Genomic DNA, 22,541 nt, shown 5'->3' with positions numbered 1-22,541 from the left:
TCGGATTTCCAGTGGCCCATCAAATGGCATTGAGGGCAAGGCTGAGTTGGCGGCTTTGGATTGAAGCACTGGCCAATGTCCCTCGGCCCCGCATTTGAAACAGGCCCCCCGGCGGGGTGCGATTGGTTGCCCCTCTCTGCTGGCTCCCGGAGCCGGCCGGCTGCAGGGCTGCTACCAAGGCTTGGGTCTGCAACTGAACCTTTTGCTGGAATATGGCTTGTCGTTTAAGCTCAGCTGCCTCCTCACGGGAATTAAAAACCTTAAATGCCATTTTCACCAAGTCAGAAATGGGGGTCTGAGGGTCCTCCTCAGCCTTCTTTAACTTTCTCTGTATATCCGGTGCCGATTGAGAGATAAAATGAGTAGCCAGTACCGTGGCCCCCGCAGGAGAGGCAGGGTCCAAGCGAGTGTACGGGGTTAAAGGTTAGGTCAACTGGTTAAGAAACATGGTGGGGTTGTCATAGGGGCCTGGACAATATCCCTAATCTTGTCATAATTAACGGCCTTATTAGAGGCTGGCCACATGCCTGCTATGAGACACTGGACCATGCGGTCGCGGCGCCAGTAGCCATCTTGGCCATCCTGATAATCCCAACCTGGTTCTACAGCTGGGACCGCCCAGGCTCCAGCATCAGTGAGCTGGACCTGATCCGCGTGCTCCGGGGCAGCAGCCTGGATGCGTTCCCTCTCCTCTATGGTGAGGGTGGTGGTCTGGACCACATGTAAATCATGCCAGGTGAGGTCATAGGCTTGGGCCAGATATTGGAATTCTTTAATATAGTTATCAGAACTGGCTGAAAAGGAGCCCAAACGTTTCTCAATTTGGGAAAGGTCCTGTAGAGAGAAGGGCGCATGAACTCAAACTTCCTCAACTCCAGCAACCTCCCTTGGGGGGCAGACTAACTCGGGGGTGGGGGGGCTTTCGAGCCCTAGTGCAGCTGGAGCCACACAGACACATTCACGCAGTCAGGCACTCTTCAGATTCAAACAGATTGGACACCCTCCCCTTTGGGAATCCCTGGCTAATGGGAGGTGATCAGTCTCCCCTTCCATTCTTTATGAAAGGATCTAGCTCAAACAGTAGCCCTGCGGCTGGTACAACAGAATTCAATTAAGCACAAAAGGAGTTTACCAACAGATTTCAAAAGCGTAAACCTAGTTCCAGCGAGTTGGGTATTTTATCCCATTCTGTTAAAGGTTACCAAAGACTTTGAAAGCTACCTTAAGAATTACCCATTAAAACTCTGAGACACAATTAACCAGCAGTTCTAGTCATCTCTTTGCTAGCAGATTTTTAACAAATAACAAGAGCCTATTTGACCTTCAGTAAACTTTGATTGGAGTTTCCCGTTTACTGCGGATAAATTTGTCAGGAGTTCAGATAGGAGTGGGGAGGGGAGAAGGAGGGGTAGACGAGGGCGCCGGTTCAGAAATCCTGAATTTAAGGGACCTTGGGGTGAAGGATCGCGGTAAAGAGGAGGAGGAGGAGGAACCAGAGGCCCTCTTGTCAGTGGGTGGGTGAAGCTCTCCGGGGGGTTCAGAGAGAGGAGACGGGGAGGAGAGGTCCAGGTCTTTGGGAGCAGTGGGTGGCAGGGTAGGGGGAGGGGAGCGGGCCAAGAGGACCTGAGAGGTGGAGCAGTGAGAGCAGAGGAAGGGGCGAGAGTGCAGAGTCCAGAAAGCTGGACATAAGGGACCTTGGCCCATCTGCCTTGGTGCCTGCCAAGGTTATTTAGGTCCATGAAAATCTGATAGTTAAACATGCCTTCCGAAGGCCATTGGGACTGATTGTCTAATCGGTATTGTGTCCAAGCGACAGTACAGTAACGTTGTTTTTGCAGGTCCTGGTCCAGTTCCAGGGTTTTAAGATTGGCCAGCAGGCCTAAAACACCCCCGGGATGTTTTAGGGTCGAATTTGGATTGGGAGGTCCCCACGATTCGTTGCCGGGCAACCCGAGGGCTGGAGGAAGGCATCCCCTCGACCACCACTGGGTTGCGGAAAAACTGTGTCGACTGCCGTAGAGGTTAGGACGTCTCCCAGCCTCTAGGAGTCACGCCGGTCCACCCTGACGTGGCCGCGATTAGGGCAGGGCTTTCCGGAAGGAGGCGCGGAATCGGGGAAACTCACCACAGCTTAGGAAGTGGCGTTCGGAAAGGCAGGTCCAGTTCGGCCAGGGAAAGGAGAGAGCCTCCCCACTGTGTGGGGGCTCAATCTCCTTCCCGGGTTTCGGCACCAAATGTAAAGTTTTCTGACGAAATAAACACAACACCAGGCAAAGTGGGTGCAAGGCAAGATTTATTAAAAACGCTCTCCAGCGAAGTTTCAGGGCTCAGGAGAAGGGGAGCCAGGAAAGTTGCGCCGGGAGGAGGTGGGCACCCTCGGGCGAGGTTCCGCCACTCTGGAAAGCAGAGTGGCGGAAGTCCCGCCCAAGGCAGGGAGGAGGGGGCTCTTAAGGGGTCTTGGGGAAAGCTCAGGGGTCTTTTGGCAAGTTTCCCTTATTTGGATATCCTGCCTGCTCATCGGGATCCCATTGGTCCACAGGAGCCTGGGGCGGGGGTCTCAGATTCCTGCTTGGGCCTTTGTTCTCCTGTCCGAGCTCAGGTCTTGTGGCGGGAACTTTCGCCATCTTTGGTAGCCCTTCCTGCCAGCCCAACAGTTAACATTCACATGAAGGGCTTCTTATTCTTTTTTTTTTTTTTTAATTTTATTTATTTATCAGAGAGAGAGAGGGAGAGAGCGAGCACAGGCAGACAGAATGGCAGGCAGAGGCAGAGGGAGAAGCAGGCTCCCCGCTGAGCTAGGAGCCCGATGTGGGACTCGATCCCAGGACGCTGGGATCATGACCTGAGCCGAAGGCAGCTGCTTAACCAACTGAGCCACCCAGGCATCCCTAGGGCTTCTTATTCTTAATAAATCTTCAAAGTGAATTCTAATCCCCAGTATTTATTTATTTATTTATTTATTCATTTTTTAAAGATTTTATTTATTTATTTGACAGAGAGAAATCACAAGTAGATGGAGAGGCAGGCAGAGAGAGAGAGAGAGAGGGAAGCAGGCTCCCTGCCGAGCAGAGAGCCTGATGCGGGACTCGATCCTAGGACCCTGAGATCATGACCTGAGCCGAAGGCCGCGGCCCAACCCACTGAGCCACCCAGGCGCCCCTCCCCAGTATTTATTTTAATCCCCAGTATTTTTACATGAATATACTCACTGTGCTTGCAAGGTAAATTTTGAATATGGTAGATTTAATAGTCAGAGCTACTCATGTTGTGGGTGACAGAAACCAGAACCAAAATAACCGTGTAAAAAATGGGACTTAAGGGGTGCCTGGGTGGCTCAGTCACTTATGTTTCTGCCTTCAGCTCTGGTCGTGATCCCAGGGTCCTGGGATGGATTTCTCCGTTGGGGTCCGTGCTCAGTGAGGAGCCTGCTTCTCCCTCTGCCTGCTGCTCCCATTGCTTGTGTGTGTGCACTCTCTTTCACTCTCTGACAAATAAATAAAATCTTCTTTATTTTTTTTAAAGATTTTATTTATTTACTTGAGGGAGAGATAGCAAGAGAGAGCACAGGCTAGGAGTGGGGATACAGGAAGAGAGAGAAGCATGCTCCCTGCTGAGGCAGGGAGCCTGATGCAGGGCTTGATGCCAGGACCCCAGGATCATGACGGGAACTGGAGGCAGAGGCCTAATGACTGAGCTACCCAGGTGCCCCAAGTAAAATCTTTTTTATTTTATTTTATTTTTAAAGATTTTATTTATTTATTTGACAGAGAGAAATTACAAGTACACTGAGAGGCAGGCAGAGAGAGAGAGAAGGAAGCAGGCTCCCTGCTGAGCAGAGAGCCCGATGCGGGACTCGATCCCAGGACCCTGAGATCATGACCTGAGCAGAAGGCAGCAGCTTAACCCACTGAGCCACCCAGGCGCTCCCCAAGTAAAATCTTTAAAACAAAACAAAAACAAACAATGTGACTTAGTGGATAGATATCTGCAGATGCCAAAGCAGGGTATTCCTAGGTACCTAGGCCCAGAACCAGGGATGGGATGCCTTTTACAAGACAAGCTAGTCTTTACTTTCATCTGAGTAATAGCCTCATTCCCTCAGACCCCTCTCTGTGTCTGGGAATATGGCCACTAAAACCTTGGTAACACATTTTTATAATTTCACAGCCTGTCAAAGACAAAAACCAAACAATAAGTAAATTGGTTTTATTTAGGGTGTTACAATAGGGAGAGTATCCCGAATCTGAAGATCACTACCTTCAGCAGGGTAGGTTTTTTTTTTTTTTTAAATTTTTTATTTATTCATTGGACAGACAGAGATCACAAGTAGGCATAGAAGCAGGCAGAGAGAGGAGAAAGCAGGCTCCCTGCTGAGCAGAAAGCCTGATGCGGGACCCTGGGATCATGACCTGAGCTGAAGGCAGAGGCTTAACCCACTGAGCCACCCAGGTGCCCCTTCAGCAGGGTAGTTTATCTGGAGACTTTTCTAGGGAGGAGTAGACAACTTCCAGGTAGGGTGATTTTATAGTTATGATTGTTTTTGTAATCAAGGGGTCTCAGTCAGTGAGGTGAACAGGAAATGTTTCTGTCTAGCAGGTTTCACTGGGACAGACAATTCACAGAATCATTTATGAGTCAAGGTGAATGGGAAACCTGAGAGTTTCTGTCTGGCCTTATCATAGGTAAACAAGTCCCAAAGATGGGACTTATCTAAGTCACATGAGGAAGCGTGGTTCTTTGTAGTAAAGTTGGAACATGAAAGGGTCACAGATATTCTTAACTTTCTCAATTTTTTAGGAACACAGGGCTTAGGTAAAGTTCAACATTGTCACAATGGAGAAGGCAGAAGGGAAGTTTACCACCAGGGGCAAGAGATATATTTTTGGAACAGTGCCATGTGCTTGGTCCCCTGTTCATCTGCCTATCTCTAGTTCAGACTTTGTGGCCCAGTGGGTGGAGGTTCTTTGAGTGATTCAGCCTGGGTTAGAGTGCTAAAGAGAAGGGGTAGTGGGAGACAAAGAAAATGGTTTTACGGTGGGGAAATGGTCACAGTTCAATTCCAAGTGTGCTAAATGTGTGACAAGCCAAAGAAGACACAAACCTTTGTTCAAAATTCAATAATGGCACTGTAGTAATAATATTGGTAAATTACCATGAATCCTTTTTCCCGAACTTGAAACAGTCTGAGGAGTCTCACATGATGTTTCCATCCTCAGAAAAATTGCCCCTCCCTCTTCCAATTAATGCTATAAGATGGAAACCACAAATAGTAAGAGCCTTTAGTAATATTTCAAACTATTCATTCTTTTTGACAATTTTCTTCAAGGTACTTGCCACTCTCCCATTCTACTTCAAGGCCAAATTGGGCTTACTGTGATTTGGAAATCACAGATCTCTCTGCTCCCACTACCTAAGAGCTTTAAGGCCTTGTGGTTTATGAATCCGCATGGGGAGGAAACAGCCCTCCCATAACAACGTCCCAGGGAAATCTGACTCCTTGGATCAGTTGGTGCCCAAAGAAGCAAATACAGACTGGAAGCCCTAGAGTCTAAAGAACACTTAAGGGTCTTTGAAATGCTTCACCTTTCCATTTCACCAGCCCAACTGCTGGTAGGGAAACAGAGAAACCCCATCCTGTGAAGGATCAGGATTCCACTTTATAGTTAGTTGGACTTAATTTAGTCACAAGTGATTTAATTAAGCAGCTATTGGTGAAATCTTTGTGGTTTCTGAGAGCTTCAGAGCCCTTAGAGAACTTAATAAACTTGGCTCCATTATCCAGGCTCTGATGTAATTCATTGATTACTCTATATTGGATGGTTTGATTCCTCTTAAGCTTCTCTTTGTTCCTACCCCAGGTCATACCGGGATATTTGAAGCTGCATCCCCCTTGCAGGTAACTCCCAGAAATCCTGTCACACCCAGTGTCTTATGAAAGGTATACGGACTTCAGTGGAAGGTAGTCACATGTAGATGAAGTGACTGCTCCCTATCTCTCTCTGGCAATTACTAATCTCCCTTACTTCATCTCAGATCAAGACCCCTCTGTCCACAGTCCCTACATGTCACCTTGTAAAACGCTTCAGAAAGTGAGAAATAGTAAATATCCATCCCCCAATATAATAAATGCTCCCCCAATAAAATGTTTATTTCTTTTTCTTTTTCTTTTTTTTTTTTTTAAGATTTTATTTATTTATTTGACAAGAGATCACAAGTAGGCAGAGAGGCAGGCAGAGAGAGATGGGGGAAAGCAGGCTCCCTGCTGAGCAGAGAGCCCGATGTGGGGCTCGATCCCAGGACCCTGAGATCATGACCTGAGCGGAAGGCAGAGGCTCCAACCCACTGAGCCACCCAGGCGCCCCGTCTTTCTTTCTTTCTTTATCTTTTTTCTTTTTCTTTTTTTTTTTTTTTTAAGATTTTAATGTATTTATTTGACAGACAGAGAAAGCACAAACATACAGACAGGCAGGCAGAGAAAGAGGGGGAAGCAGGCTCTTCACTGAGCAGGGAGCCCAATGCAGGGCTCAATCCCAGGACCCTGGGATCATGACCTGAGCCGAAGGCAGACGCTTAACCAACTGAACCACCCAGATGCCCCCTCTCTTTAGTCTTTACAAGAGCCTCCTTCTTACTTGTCTTTTCTTGGGAGACCACACCTTCCATTTTTACCTTGAAGTAATTCTGTACTCTCCCCAAAGCAAATTCACCATCTCCCCTTCACTCCTTCCCACTTGTTCTACAGAGACTAGAGGATTGAGGTGGTTGGAATGGGGAGGAGGCTGGAAATACCTAGGCCATTTCTAGTCCTCTGTTGGGGAAGTTGGCTTATTCCAGTTACTGGCAATTTTCTTTTTTCTTTTAAAATATTTTATTTATTTATTTGACACAGAGAGAGATCATAAGTAGGCAGAACAGCGGGCAGGGAGAGGGAGAGGCAGGCTCTCCGCTGAGAAGAGAGCCTGATGCGATGTGGGGTGGCCATCCCAGGACCCTGAGACCATGACCTGAGCTGAAGGCAGAGGCTTAACCCACTGAGCTACCTAGGCATCCCTACTGGCAATTTTTTCTTTCTTTCTTTCTTTTTTTTTTTTTAAATAAGATTTATTTATTTATTTATTTATTTGACAGACAAAGATCACTAGTAGGCAGAGAGGCAGGCATAGAGAGAGGAGGAAGCAGGCTCGCTGCTGAGCAGATAGCCTGATGAGGGGCTCGATCCAGTGACTCTGGATCATGATTTGAGCCAAAGGCAGAGGCTTAACCTACTGAGCCACCCAGGTGCCGCACCTACTGGCAATTTTCTTAAGGGTGGGGATTAGTGAGCACTTTTTAAATTCTCATCTATGGGCCTAATTACCAATTCTTTGACAACTGGGAAAAATCTCATGCAATATCCTGTTAGAGCAACAACGATAACAACCATTTCTCATTTTTTTTTTCTCTTAAAAATTTTGTGTTTAAGTAATCTCTACACCCAATGTGGGGCCAGATATACAACCCTGAGATCAAGAGTCTCCCACTCTTCTGAGCAAGGTAGGCACCACTGTAACAATTCTTGATAACTCATTATGTGTCAGGCAATGCGTATTTTATATTAACTGTCTCATTTAATCATCATGTCAACCCTTGAGGTAGATCTTATTATTTCCTCCATTTTTCAGGTGAAGAAACTGAGGCTAAGAGAGTATTAATCCATTTGCCTGAAGACACTCCAGCACTTCTGGTGTAACTGATTCTCAAGCACAGGTTATAGGGCTACAGAACCTTATACAGTCTACTATCCCCCCCTCTCTTGTACACCCGTGCCTACCATTTTTGGAGGGTATATTTTTTGAAATACAAATATTGTCACAGGGTATACATACTTCCCAAAATGCTCTCTGGGAAGTCTGAACAGATCATGATTTCTCACATGCCTTTGCCAGTACTTTCTTTTTTTTTTTAATTTATTTTTATTTATTTATTTTTTAAGATTTTTTATTTATTTATTTGACAGACAGAGATCAGAAGTAGGCAGAGAGAGAGAGAGAAGAGGAAGGAGGCTCCCCTCGGAGCAGAGAGCCGGTTGCGGGGCTCAATCCCAGGACCCTGGGATCATGACCTGAGCCGAAGGTAGAGGCTTTAACTCACTGAGCCACCCAGGCGCCCCTTGCCAGTACTTTCTAATGTAATTTTTTTCCAATATGGTTTGGGAAAAATGGAATTACATTATTGTTTTAATTAACTCTTTTAGAAATTCCAGGGACGCCTAGGTGGCTCAGTTGGTTAAGCAGCTGCCTTCTGCTCAGGTCATGATCCCAGCGTCCTGGGATCGAGTCGTACATCGGGCTCCTTGCTGAGCAAGGAGCTTCTCCCTCTGCCTCTGCCTGTCATTCTGTCTGCCTGTGCTCGCTCTCTCTCCCCCTCTCTCTCTCTCTCTGATAAATAAATAAAATCTTTAAAAAAAAAAAAAGAAATTCCAAGTGAGGTTGACCATGATGTGTTTATTAGTCATTTGTATTCATTCTTTATTGAATTTTGTCTTCTAATCTTTGGTCTATTTTTCTCTGATTGACTTATGACAGCTGTGCATAGATCAAGAATATTGCCTCTTTTTAAAAAAAATTTGTTTTTTTTTTTAAAGATTTTATTTATTTGACAGATCACAAGTAGGCAGAGGCAGGCAGAGAGAGAGGGAAGCAGACTCCCTGCTGAGCAGAGAGCCCGATGTGGGACATGATCCCAGGACCCAGAGACCATGACCTGAACTGAAGGCGGAGCCTTTAACCTACTGAGCCACCCAGACACCCCTCTTTTATTTTTATTTATTTGACGGAGAAAGAGATTACAAGTAGGCAGAAAGGTAGGCAGAGAAAGGGGTGAAGCAGGCTCCCCGCTGAGCAGAGAGGCCCATGCAGGGCTCTATCCTAGGGCCCTGAGACCAAGACCTGAACCAAAGGCAGAGGCTTAACCCACTGAGCCACCCAGGTGCCCCAGAATATTGCCTCTTTGATGTCATATATATTAAGAATATTTCTTTCCAAAGTTGAAAAAGAATAATTGGGACGCCTGGGTGGCTCAGTTGGTTAAGTAGCTGCCTTCGGCTCAGGTCATGGTCCCAGTGTCCTGGGATCAGTCCCACATTGGGCTCTGCTCAGCAGGGAGCCTGCTTTGCCTCTGCCTGCCATTCTGTCTGCCTGTGCTCGCTCTCCCCCCCCCCCTCTGATAAATAAATAGAATCTTTAAAAAAAAAAGAAAAAGAATACTTTTTTTTTTTAAAGATTTTATTCATTTGACAGACAGAGATCACAAGTAGGCAGAGAGGCAGGCAGAGAGAGAGAGGGGAGGAAGCAGGCTCCCTGCTGAGCAGAGAACCTGATGTGGGGCTCTATGCCAGGACCCCGAGCTGAAGGCAGAGGCTTTAACCCACTGAGCCACCCAGGTGCCCCAAGAATACATTTTTTTATTGTGGTAAAATATATGTAACATAAATTATACCATTATAACCCGTTTTAAGTGTACAAGGGGATGACATTAAGTGTATTCAGAATGTTGTGTAACTGTCACCACTAATGATTTCCGGAACTTTCTCACCATCCCAAACAGAAACTCTGTACCCATTAAAAAGTAATTCTGGATTTGCTCCTCCCCCACATCCCCTGGGTGTCTCTATTTTATGTTTTGTGAATTTGTTTATTTTATGTACCCCATGTGTGTGGAATCATACAATCTTTGTCCTTTTGTGTCTGACTTATTTCACTTAGCACAAAGTTTTCAAGGTTTATTCATATTGTAGCCTGTATCAGCATTTCATTCCTGTTTTATGGCTGAATAATACTTCACTATATGTGTATTTTATATTTTGTTTATCCATTCACCTGTTGATGGACACTTGGCTTGTGTCCACATTTGGGTTATTGGAATAATACTGCTATAAATATTGCTGTGCAAATATCTGCTTGAGTCCTTGCTTTTAATTCCTTTATGTGTATAAGTAGGAGTAAAATTGCTGGATCATATGGCAATTCTATGGTTAACTTTCTGGACAAAATATAATTTTTTTTCAAAGTATGATTTTTAAAAATGTAAAAACATACATGTGTCATTGATTTATGTAACTAATTAATGAGAGGACCAGCAGAATCTTAAAGCTGATTCATCGAAGAACTCAAGAGGCTGAAGTGAAGAAAAGAATACTGAAGTCAGAATGCTAAATTAAATACAAAACCTATTATTCTACCCGACAATAAAAGCATAGTCTTTGGAAATATCTTTTCCACCAGACAGAAATCATTTGCATCTCTCCCAAACAAACACCATTTGCACTTTATCAATCTTTGGTAAAGTTAACATCTAATTTTACAGTCTGGGCCCTAATCAATAGAAAATGGCAAGTCAAAGTTACATTTTTCCTAGAGAATCATAGCTCCCTTAGGTAAGTTCATTATACAGTGTCTTTTTTTTTTAAAAAGATTTTATTTATTTATTGTTAGAGAGAGTGAGCACAGGCAGAGGCAGAGGGAGAAGCAGGCTCCCTGCTGAGCAAGGAGCCCTAAGTGGGACTCGATCCCAGGACACTGGGATCATGACCTGAGCCAAAAGCAGCCACTTAACCAACTGAGCCACCCAGGCGTCCCTCATTAAACAATGTCTTAATATGATACTGAAAGAGCAAGCAGTAATCTTTTTTCCTTATCTCCAAATTTTGGGTAGACTTTTTTTTTTTTTAAATTTTATTTATTTGACAGAGAGATCACAAGTAGAGAGGCAGGCAGAGAGAGAGAGAGGAGGAAGCAGGCTCCCTGCTGAGCAGAGAGCCCGATGCGGGGCTCGATCCCAGGACCCTGGGATCATGACCTGAGCCAAAGGCAGAGGCTTTAATCCACTGAGCCACCCAGGTGCCCCTTGGGTAGACTTTCTTAATTTTGTATTTATTGCCCTTAATTTTGTTGATGGTCATTTTTGCATTCCGTTTTCTATCTTTAACTGTTTTTGTCTTTTGGTGTTATGCTTCTAAAAGTTCACTATATGTCTGTGTTTACATAGATACATATGTATATGTATGTAATCACCTTTTTTCCTGGTAATTATATGGTTTTATTTTTGAAATTTAACTTACAAACCTTTAACTATTTTACTTACCAGGAATGTATTCTTGTGTATGTGGTTTGAGGTAGGGATCTAAATTATTTTCCCAGATGGTTAGGTAGTGTCTGCAAATCGCCTTCTTCATGACTCGTTTGAAATGCCATGTATCATATGCTAAATTCTCATACTTGGGTTTGTTTCTAGACTTTATTTCTCTTTGTTTTTGTCTTTTCTGGTACAAGTATCACAGTTATTATTACTGCTTCATTATGTTGTGTTCTCTTTTGCAGTTTTGACAGTATGGTTCTGCCACCAGCAACCACATCTTCAGTGAAGAGAACTCCTCACAGAGGAGGGGCAAGTGGCTATCCCTGCTTCACAAGGCAACTCTCATATATTGCAGTGAAAATGGGTTGCACGCTTTAGAAAATTCCACAGAACATTCAAGGGAAAGACTCTCACCTAAGCAATCAAAGTAAATGCTGAATTGCATATATGTGTGTGTGTACACATGTGTGGGTGGACTTTGGCTTGCCAAAGTGGGAGGTGGGTTGAGTGGAGGAGCCATTCGTGAACTTCCTCTCCACCATGTGGTTATACTTCCTGTTCATTTACACAGAGATGGCCAAGTTGTCACTGTGTTCCCCCGACTTTGGAAGGGTATTTCACTTTTTTTTAAAATGATTTTATTTATTTATTTGACAGAGAGAGAGAGCGATCACAAGTAGGCAGAGAGGCAGGAAGAGAGAGAGGGGGAAGCAGGCTCTCAGCTGAACAGAGAGCCCAATATGGGGCTTGATCCCAGGACCCTGAGATCATGAGCTGAGCCGAAGGCAGAGACTTAACCTACCAAGCCACCCAGGCGCCCCCGGTATTTAACTTTTGGAGAGGAAGCCCTAAGCCACTAATCTTTCTTTAAAAGTAAACTTTTGCCTTTAGTGGAAATGTCACAAAATATATTCATACTTAATAGACTAAATCATATTCTTAAAGGGCTGGTCATCCGGTTTTGAAGAATGACTTACTAACCACATTTCTGTTCTCTGCTAAGTACCTTATTTTTTCAAAATATAAAGTTCATAACTTGCTTTTTGTTTCATCATATCTCCATTATGGAAGCTTCTTCTGGTCACCTTTCTCAGACTTGTCCTTGTCTCGTCTGGAAAAAAAATTCTGTTACTTCTGGTGAGCTCAGATTGTTCCCACTCTTGTTCTGACTTGTTGCTGCTGCCTTTGACCATAGGATGGGTTCCTGTGCCATTGCCAAGAAAACATGTTAGTCATTCTCCTCTGAGTTAGGGCTTACACTGCTGGCATTTAGTTGCAAACTGTAATAGTCTGTGATATATTTAGATTTTGAACTCACATTGCATTTGAACATTAACTACATGTCAACATGAAAATAAATGGTCCTCCTCTGGTTATGAAGCAATGTACAGGCAGGATGCCACATGAGCTTGTTCATAGTAACACTGTTCATAGTAACACTGATTCTTAATCAAATTACAAATATGCACAGTCCAAGCTCCAGGTTCCTTTTGAATCAGGAACCTAAAGAGTAAATTATTATCAGAGGTCACAGGGCCTTTAAAAATCATTTTCTTTTAAGTTTTAGAGTGAGAAGCAAAGAACATTCTGTCATGAGAAATGAGTTGTCTTTAGCTGAAGGGAAACCATCCAGCACAGGATATACTGAGTCCTGATGAATTTGATAGTTAAGATGAAAACTCTTGTAAAGGGGTGCCTAGGTGGCTCAGTGGGTTAAAGCCTCTGCGTTCAGCTCGGGTTGTGATCCCAGGGTCCTGGTATTGAGCCCCACATCCGGCTCTCTGCTCAGCAGGGAGCCTGCTTCCTCCTCTCTCTCTCTCTCTCTCTGCCTGCCTCTCCGCCTACCTGTGATCTCTTTCAAATGAATAAATAAAATCTTAAAGGGGCACCTGGGTGGCTCAGTGGGTTAAGCCGCTGCCTTCGGCTCCGGTCATGATCTCAGGGTGCTGGGATCGAGTCCTACGTCGGACTCTCTGCTCAGCGGGAAGCCTGCTTCCTCCTCTCTCTCTCTCTCTCTGCCTGCCTCTCTGCCTACTTGTGATCTCTCTGTCAAATAAATAAATTAAAAAAAAAAAAAGCTCTTCTAAAGAAAATTCCATAATTTGTAGAAATGAGATGGCAGCTGTACCTATGGCCAAATATCTCCCTGGGAGTCCCCTAATGCTCAGGAACAGGACAAACCCCAGCAAAGTTGGACTGAGCAGGTCAGAATCATGTTTGTGCTCTCAGCGGACCAATTTCATAGACAGGATATTGGGGTGGAGCTGGAATGTTGGCTACTAAAAGTGGGAGAAGACCGAGTTGAGTCTGTGGCTGGTTGAAGAGAGGCTTCAGCCAGTAGGTAAGGACATTGTGAATCAGGCCAGAAAAGTGGTTGTTGATTAAGGGATCTAGATAAAGGGGTTACATTTTCATGATGATATCAGCTTGTGTGGCCTGGAGAAATCTGTGCAAAATTCATTCATCGTGTTAAGATTAGAAAGAGGGAAAGGACTGGGATTGATAATGGCACTGGGAGACATAAAATAACTATCATTGGACCAAATAAGGACAAAAAACTGGGGGTTTGGGGAAGGACTTCAGAATGAGATCATGGTACTACTATGTAAGCAGACAGTTTGATAAAGTGAGGAATGACCCTAACATTTCAGCCAATTTGGACTTACAAGTGAATTATAATGATAGTTTTTATTTCAAAAGAGTATTAGGATTAGAAAAATACTTGAGGAGAAAAGGAGACTTAATTGTGCTCTCCTATTCCTTAAACAGTATTTCTTAAGTTTACACTTTTATTTATGATTAAACAGATTTTCTATAGGACTTATCAGTGTCTGTAAAATGGCAATATTAATCTATTATTATCTCATGGAACACTGTCCCATGGAACACAGTTTGGGAAAGGTTGATTTAGCCTAATGTCAAAAAAGCACAGGGGCGCCTGGGTGGCTCAGTGGGTTAAAGCCTCTGCTTTCGGCTCAGGCCGTGATCCTGGGGTCCTGGGATCGAGTCCCACATCCAGCTCTCTGCTCAGCGGGGGGCCTGCTTCCCCTTCTCTCTCTGCCTGCCTCTCTGCCTATTTGTGATCTCTGTCAAATAAATAAATAAAATCTTAAAAAAAGAAAGAAAGAAAGAAAAAAAAAAGCACAACCCAATTCAAACATCCTTTGTAACAAAAATAGTGAAAGGGAGAAATGTATTCCAAAATGTCAACAATGAATGACTGGTTGAGTTATTTCTCTTCTTCTTTTTTTTTTACTCCTGTTACTCTTTTGTGTTTCCATATTCAGTGTAGTGACCTTTTACTAAGAACATGAACTTAAAGAAAATACTGGCATCGTTATAGGAGACCAATGTCGAAGTCAGGAGTTTTATTTATTTTTTAAAAGATTTTATTTATTTGACAGAGAGATATTACATGTAGGCAGAGAGGCAGGCAGAGAGAAAGAGGAGGAAGCAGGCTCCCTGCTGAGCAGAGAGCCCAATGTGGGACTCAATCCCAGGACCCTGGGATCATGACCTGAGCTGAAAGCAGTGGCTTAACCCACTGAGCCACCCAGGCACCCCTTGAGGTCAGCAGTTTTAAAAGCTGTGTAACCTTGAACCAGTTCCTTAACCTCACCAGGTCTGTTTTCTCATCTATCAAATTGGAAAATAATATCTACCTACCTGGTGAAGATTAATTGAATTATGATATCCAAATCACCCAGCACAAAGTCTGGCACATGCTTAGAATCTAGAGATGAGGTAATTACCATTATTATTGAGTTGCTAGAATTTTAGAGTTTAAGAAGGGAGTACTAAGTACTAAGTGCCCTGGGTTAAGGGCACTTAGTCCACTCAGTGTGATATCACAAAGGCCCAAAACCACCATTATGAGAGTTTGTACCTTCCTCCTAAAGCAAAGAATTGCAGAAGCTGCTCCAGAGTGTAGGACCCAGTTCCACCGGACACGTGGCAGGGAAGATTACGAGTTCCCAACTGAAAATCTTTTGTCTCATGTAGGACAGTCTGTTAACACTGCATATTTAAAACAAACACCTTCCTGGTTGCTTAGAACTAAATTTAATAACTGTGCCAGAGAAAGGCATGCAACAACTTCCTCCTTCTAAAATTCTCAAAATGCTCTGCTGAATGAAAGGAAGTTGTGCTGCAACCACGATGCCTTCAACATAAAATATTCTGGCAACTTCATTGCTTCACAGTTGTGATTCTTGGAAACTTGTCACTTTAGGTTCTTCCGAATTCTTCTTTTTTTTTTTTTAAATTATTTATTTATTTGACAGAGATCACAAGTACGCAGAGAGGCAGGTGGGGGTGGGGTGGGGGATGAAGCAGGCTTCCTGATGAGCAGATCGAGCCCAATGTGGGGCTCGATCCCAGGACCCTGGGACCATGACCCGAGCCGAAGGCAGAGGCTTTAACCCACTGAGCCACCCAGGTGCCCCTAGGTTTTTCAGAATTCTTAAATAGCTTTTTCTGACTTCATTTACTTAAATATCCCAGAATAGCCTTTTGAGCTATAAGTTTGATGATCCAGGAAACTATTTATAGCAGGATGAGTACTCTCCATGACTGATGTTATGTTTTATTTTGAGAAGGATAAATCATTAAAAAGATTGATAAGGCCAGTGGTATTTTATACTGAAAGTAGAGCCAAGGCAAATAAGGTAGGTAGGTATGATCGTGGAACACAAAAAAGATATGGTTGTACTTTTTTGCCAGTTCAGTTAAAGGCTGGGGAGGCTTCCCACATTCTAGAAGGAAGGCAGAGACCGAGTTCATAACCCGGACCTAGTGATATTTTATTTTTAAAGATTATTTATTAATCTATTTGAGAGAGAAAAAGAGAGAGAGAGAACAAGTCAGGGGAGGGGCAGAGGGAGAGAGACAGGCAGACTTGCTGAGTGGAGAGGCTGACATGGGGCTCTATCCCATGACACCAAGATTGTGACCTGAGGTGAAGTCAGATTCTTAACCAACTGAGCCACCCAGGTGCTCCCAGACCTAGTGACATTTTTTTAAATTAAAGTTTTTTTTTTTTTAAGATTTTATTTATTTGGTAGAGATCACAAGCAGGCAGAGAGGCAGGCAGAGAGAGAGAGAGGAGGGGAAGCAGGCTCCCTGCTGAGCAGAGAGCCTGATGTGGGGCTCCAACCTAGGACTCTGGGATCATGACCCGAGCCCGAGCAGAGGCCTTAACTCACTGAGCTAACCAGGCATCCCGATCTAGTGACATTTTAGGTAAACTCACTTCAGACTGTAGCAGCCTGGCCTCTGTTTGCCCAGTGTTTGTAATGCAGAGCTGACAGACACAGGACTCTGTCATCATGAAGGCCCATACTGTTCTTGGCATTCATGGATATCATCCAAGGTAGGAGACAAATAAAAGGCAGAAAGAGGTCAAGGTCAATTTTTTTAAAAACCTTTTTATTGTGGTAGAATACATAGAACAAAATTTATTATTTTAACCATCTTGAAGTATACAAATCAGTGGCAGTAAGTACATTTGTACTGTTGTGTGATCACTGGTACTATCCATCTCCAGAACTTTTTCATCATCCTAAACTGAAACTTTGTGCCCATTAAACAGTAGCTCTTCAGGGGCACGTGAGTGGTTCAGTGGGTTAAACCTCTGCCTTTGGCTTAGATCACCATCTCAGGGTCCTGGGACTGAGTCCTGCATTCCCTGCATTGGGCTCTCTGCTCAGCGGGGAGCCTGTTTCCCCTTCTCCCTCTGCCTGCCTATTTGCCTACTGGTGATAGTGATAGCCTGTTTCCCCTTCTCCCTCTGTCAAGTAAATAAGTAACATCTTAAAAACAAACAAAAAACAGTAACTCTTCATTCCCCTTCTCTCAATCCCTTTGTAGCCACTATTTTATTTTCTCTATGAATTTAACCAATTGTGATTTCTGTGCCTCTCCCAATTGGATGGGGGCTACCAAACGTGGGGCAGTCCTGTTAGATGGAGGCTGGTGGTGAAAGAATTCACCCAAGGCAGAACAAGGGAGGTAGAAATTTACTGAAAAACACCACAATGAAGTGGTGGGCAGGACCACAAAACAGAGTCAGTCTGTAGTGGTAGGGGGCTGTAGTTAAAAAGGGAAGGTGAGAGAGTATGGGAACACATGGAATTTTCCTTTTTTGATAACTGTGTCTGGATCTATGTAACCCATCATTCAGCTAGGGCTTATGGCTATTTTGAGGTGCATCATCTAATGGGAATGTTTGTATCAGCCAGAGGATTGGGGATCACTGCAGGCCCTCCTATGTTATTCAGGTTTCCATAGTTCAGATTGGTTGCTAAAGTGTCCTCTAAAGTTTCCTCATATAATTGAATCATACAAAATTTGTTCTTTCCTGTCTGACTTCTTTTACTTGGCATAGTATTTTTAAAGTTCATCCATGCTGTAACAGGTGTTAAAAGTTTTGTTCCTTTTTAAGGCTGAATAATATTCTATCACATGTATAGACCGTGTTAAAAATTCAATCATGCATCAGTGATTATTTGGGTTGTTTTCACCTTTTGGCTATTGTCAATAATGCTATGAACAGGGGTATAGGGTATCTGTTCATCCCTGTTCTCTTTGTTCAAAGGCCTCTTCTTGCTGCCTCCACTATTACCCATCTCCCTCAATCTCCTACCTTAGGTAGCACTCAGTACTCGGTTTTGAAGACTACTCGGTTTTGAAGACGAAGTACCACTGGCTTAGCCAAGACATTAAGAAATGTGTGGTAATTTGGAAGTGTAAAGGCAAACAATCTGGCCTTTGGGCATTTCTCCAGGAGACTGAGGTGTGTGTGGGGGGTGAGGTGGGGTGCTGTGGGGCAGTTAATGCAGTTGAGAAAATGCACTTTCTTCTTGGCTGATTCATTAAATGTTCCAATTGTTCTAGCCTTAAGATAGAGATAGAGATCTTTAACTCCATTTTGTGCATAACACTTGCCACCTTGTACTGGGATTCCTTTTAGTTTTTTTTAGCTATCCTCGTGACCAGTGGGATTCAGGTTTTGAGGGATTGAAGCATATACATCTATACCCTTAAAAAGATCACAAAATAAATATGTAGAAAAAAAAATCACAGGAAATTACTGGAGACTTGGGAGATCCAGATTCCCCCACTGAAACCTCTCCAACCTCTTTATCAGAAATTCTTATTATATAGGAGTTGCTTTCCGAAGGCAAACAGGCTTCCTGTTTGCTCCTGGAACACTCGTGAGGGGCCCTAAAGTTCAAGATTCTTTAGCCTCGAGTAATCCTGTCACTGGCCGGTCTGGGCCGACCTAGGAAGCCTGTCATCCATCTGTATCCCTTGCATTCACCTCAGGACAGGTGCTTGGAACGTGCTGGGGATTTCAAGGTTTAAGTATTGTTGGCCCCTCCGTCGGCTCTAAGGACGCAAACGTCTTAGAGAAAGGTGAGGCAGAGCTGAGCGGAAAAAAAACCTCGGCGGTGGGACCGAGAGGATTCCTGCCCTCCGCTGGAGAGGGCGCTGTCCTGGACTTCGACAGAGCCCCTACCTAAGGCCCTGCTCTAGACCACATTTCAAGGGCGGCCTTGTCCTCCACCGGCCGACCTATCCCGTAGGGACCAGAGGGGAGGGCGCTCTGGACTTTGAATACTAGCTTGCGCTGCCATTTTGGGAGCGCAACACAAATGGGGGCGCAAGTGTTCCTATCACCGGAAGTTTCTTTGATAAAGAGAAACGGCGGAAGTAGGCCAATGGCGCCTCTTCAGTATTTTGCCTCAACCCGGCTTTCCCACTTTCTTCTGTGAGGGGAGGCGCCTCACTGCTTTTTGCCGCCGTGGGGAGTCGCTGCGGCAGGCTCCATGCGCAGGCTCACTCGACCTCCCAACCATCTTTCAACCGCGGAACCTCTTCCGAGCTTCTCCTGCCAGAACGTGACGTACGCTTGTCGTAATTGGGGGCGGAACCTCAGAAGGAAAAGCGACTGAGCCGAGGTCTCGCGAGAACATTCCTTTCCTTCTCAGTTCTCGCGCTACTGCTTTAGTCTCGTCGCGACGAGATCTTTCGAGATCTTCTCCGCCCCCGCTCCCGGCGCCCCCTCTGCGGCCGCTGAGCCGGAGCCGGCCCTAGCAGCGCTCTCCGCTGCCGCTCCCTTCCCAGGGACTTAGGCGCCCGCGAGGACTACCTCACGTCCTCCGCTAGCCCCGGTCCTCCGGCCCACGCGGCCCTCACTCCGCGCGCCAGCTCCGCCGGGGTCCGTGTCCTGTTTCGCCGGCCGGACCTGGGCTCGAGCCCGGACTGTAGCCGGCGCCATGTCGGTGGTGGGCATAGACCTGGGCTTCCAGAGCTGCTACGTCGCTGTGGCCCGCGCCGGCGGCATCGAGACGATCGCTAATGAGTACAGCGACCGCTGCACGCCGTGAGTGTGGGCCAGTCCGGCCGCGTGCACGGGGTGGGGGTGGGGGTGGGGATGTAGCCCTTGCTCTGGTTTCCGAACCTCGCGGTTTGGGGAACACGAGCTGGGGAGTCACCTCTGTTTGGAGCAAGGGCCCAGTGGGTGGGAACCTCCCGCTGGGTGTCAGGTCACTAGTGGCTGCGACTCCCCGTGAGGGTCTGCACCAGCGGCAAGGCCTTTACTCGGTGGCCTGCGGGTTGAGTGAGGGCTCTGAGCTGGTACTCGTACCAGCAGAGGGCAGGGGTAGGAGCTGGAGGGAAGGCAGGCCTGGGACATATAGTGTGCCGAGTTCTTGTTTTAGAGGGCAGAGTCCAGGGCCAGGGCGTACTGCCGCTTTTTCAGCCTACGACAGAGTTCGGACCTTTGCACACAGTAGGCGCGAATTAAGTTAGTTGAATTAAACGGGTTCTAGCCTTTGCTGGCGGCCTGAAGATGGAGCGGCCAGAATCCCACGTGAGTGGGGGCGGGGCAGCACCCGGAAGAGAGGGAGCCGTAGCACCGGAGAGAGGTTCGTATTCCGGCTGGAAGGCACAGCTAGCTACCAGAAAAGCACTTAATAAAGTCAGGGTCGTCCTGATGCTTTTGCGCTCACGTTGGTTTTTCACATCGTTTCAGTATGTTGAGCTATGTTGTGTCATTCTCTCTTTTCATTCTCTGCACGTCCACACCTACAGCGTTCCACTTTCACAGTTAATACATTCCAACCAGGGTGTTGGCCGCAATTGTTAATGAATGACTCAGGGGCTCACTTTTACTTTTAGAACCTATAGTAAGTTAAGGGACCAGTGTAGACACAGCTCTAAAAAATCATGACTCACTCAGGTCTCTCCTTGGGTAGAGTATGCTTTTTGACTGTAGAGGTACTTTTCAATCCATTATCCTCTTTTGGGGAGAAATCTTTTAAGAAGCTTATTTTCTGGGTTCTCTTATTTGCCACGTGGCCTTTCCAAAGGCTTCTGTTCAAAGGCCCATTTTTCCCCCCCAGAACTTTGGTCACCCTTCCCTCACTTGGGTAGCTAAACTAGATTGCTTCCTCCAGTGAACTTGCTGCTCAGAGACTCAAAACATTTTCCTTCCACTTGTAAAATTTCTGCCCCTTATTTAGACCTGGACCAGGTGCTTCCCTGAAAATTCATCTCCCATACTAAAACGTGGTATGATGTCCCCTTCTCAATTAGTTTATAGTTTTTTTTTTTTAAGATTTTATTTATTTGCCAGAGATCACAAGTAGGCAGAGAGGCAGGTAGAGAGAGGGGGGAAGCAGGCTCTCCCCTGAGCAGAGAGCCCACTGGGCTGCTCCATCCCAGGACCCTGGGCTCATGACCTGAGCGGAAGCAGAGGCTTTAACCCTTTGAGCCACCCAGGCACCTGTCAATTAGTTTGTAGTTTTATTGAGAGAGAATTCACATAATGTACAGTCAACCCATTTAAAGCGTACAGTTTGTTTTCAGTGTAGTCACAAAACTGCAACTATGTCCCACAATCAATTTAAAAATTAGACCTAAAGAAATCCTGTACCCAGGGACGCCTGGGTGGCTCAGTGGGTTAAAGCCTCTGCCTTCAGCTCAGGTCATGATCCCAGGGTCCTGGGATCGAGCCCTGCATCAGGCTCTCTGCTCAGCAGGGAGCCTGCTTCCTCTCTCTGCCTGCCTCTATGCCTCCTTGTGATTTCTGTTTGTCAAATAAATAAATAAATCTTAAAAAGAAATCCTGTACCCATTAGCTGTTACATACCAGTTTCCCCACATTTATAATTTATTTTATTTTACTTTCTTTACAGATTTTATTTATTTGAGAGAGACAGTGAGAGAGGGAATACAGGCGGGGGAGTGGGAGAGGGAGAAGCAGGCTTCCCGCTGAACAGGGAGCCCAATGCAGGCTGGATCCCAGGACCCTGGGATCATGACTTGAGCTGAAGGTAGATGCTTAATGACTGAGCCACCCAGGCACCCCGTATTTATAGTGTTTTTTTTTTTTTAAGATTTTTATTTATTTATGTGACAGAGATCACAGGTAGGCAGAGAGGGAGGTAGAGAGGATTAGGGGAAGCAGGCCCCTGCTGAGCAGAGAGCCCGATGTGGGGCTTGATCTCAGGACTCTGAGATCATGACCTGAGCCGAAGGCAGAGGCTTTAACCCACTGAGCCACCCAGGCTCCCCCCCCCCCTTTTTTTTTTTTAAGATTTATTTGAGGGAGCGTGCAGGAGAGGGGAGAAGGTCAGAGGGAGAAGCTGACTCCCCGTGGAGCTGGGAGCCCTATGGGGGACTCGATCCTGGGACTCCAGGATCATGACCCGAGCCAAAGGCAGTTGATTCACGAACTGAGCCACCCAGGTGCCCATATTTATAGTTTTTAATAGTGGTATAGTATACTGAGTTTTTTTAAGCATTGAAGGTTGTTTTTGAGCATTAATTTTTTTTAAAAGATTTTATTTATTTATTTGACAGTCAGAGATCACAGGTAGGCAGAGAGGCAGGCAGAGAGAGAGGAGGAAGCAGGCTCCCCGCTGAGCAGAGAGCCTGACGACGGGTTTGATCCCAGGACCCTGAGATTATGACCTGAGCCGAAGGCAGCGGCTTAACCCACTGAGCCACCCAGGCGCCCCTCAGTTTTCTTTTTAATACAAACAGCATCTACATTAGTTTTACTGTGAATTCAATAAAAAAAAAATTAATCTTTCCAAATTGGAATTAAATTTGCATCAGTGATTAGGTGATGGGTGACTTAGATACATTATGAAATTGTGGTAAGACTACCATTTAGGGGCCCCTGGGTGGCTCAGTGGGTTAAAGCCTCTGCCTTCGGCTCGGGTCATGATCCCAGGGTTCTGAGATCAAGCCCCGAATTGGGCTCTCTGCTCAGTGGGGAGCCTGCTTCCCCCTCTCTCTGCTTCCCTCTCTGCCTGCTTGTGATCTCTGTCTGTCAAATAAATAATAAATACAGTCTTATTTTTTTAAAGTACCATTTAAATAATTGAAGTGATTTTCTTTTTATGTTTTCCCTT

At 45.4% G+C, this 22,541-nt stretch overlaps 1 protein-coding gene and 1 long non-coding RNA gene across 2 annotated transcripts in view; one reads left to right on the top strand and one right to left on the bottom strand.

The window, feature by feature from the left end:
* The window catches only part of LOC309862184, a 46,742-nt gene extending 32,485 nt beyond the window's left edge, over positions 1 to 14,257 (bottom strand). The window contains exon 1 of the long non-coding RNA XR_014310338.1: positions 14,046 to 14,257. This is a non-coding gene — a long non-coding RNA (uncharacterized lncRNA). The remainder of the gene's footprint in view (positions 1 to 14,045) is intronic.
* A 4,279-nt stretch (positions 14,258 to 18,536) lies between these two features.
* Positions 18,537 to 22,541, top strand: part of HSPA4 (heat shock protein family A (Hsp70) member 4) — a 53,753-nt gene continuing 49,748 nt past the window's right edge. The window contains exon 1 of the mRNA XM_082725660.1: positions 18,537 to 19,501. Coding sequence (XP_082581786.1) covers positions 19,395 to 19,501 — 107 coding nt within the window. The 5' untranslated portion in view covers positions 18,537 to 19,394. The remainder of the gene's footprint in view (positions 19,502 to 22,541) is intronic.

This window comes from Mustela nivalis (assembly GCF_964662115.1).
Source record: "Mustela nivalis genome assembly, chromosome: 3".
NCBI lineage: Eukaryota > Metazoa > Chordata > Mammalia > Carnivora > Mustelidae > Mustela > Mustela nivalis.
This window is presented reverse-complemented; position numbering and strand designations above follow the sequence as displayed.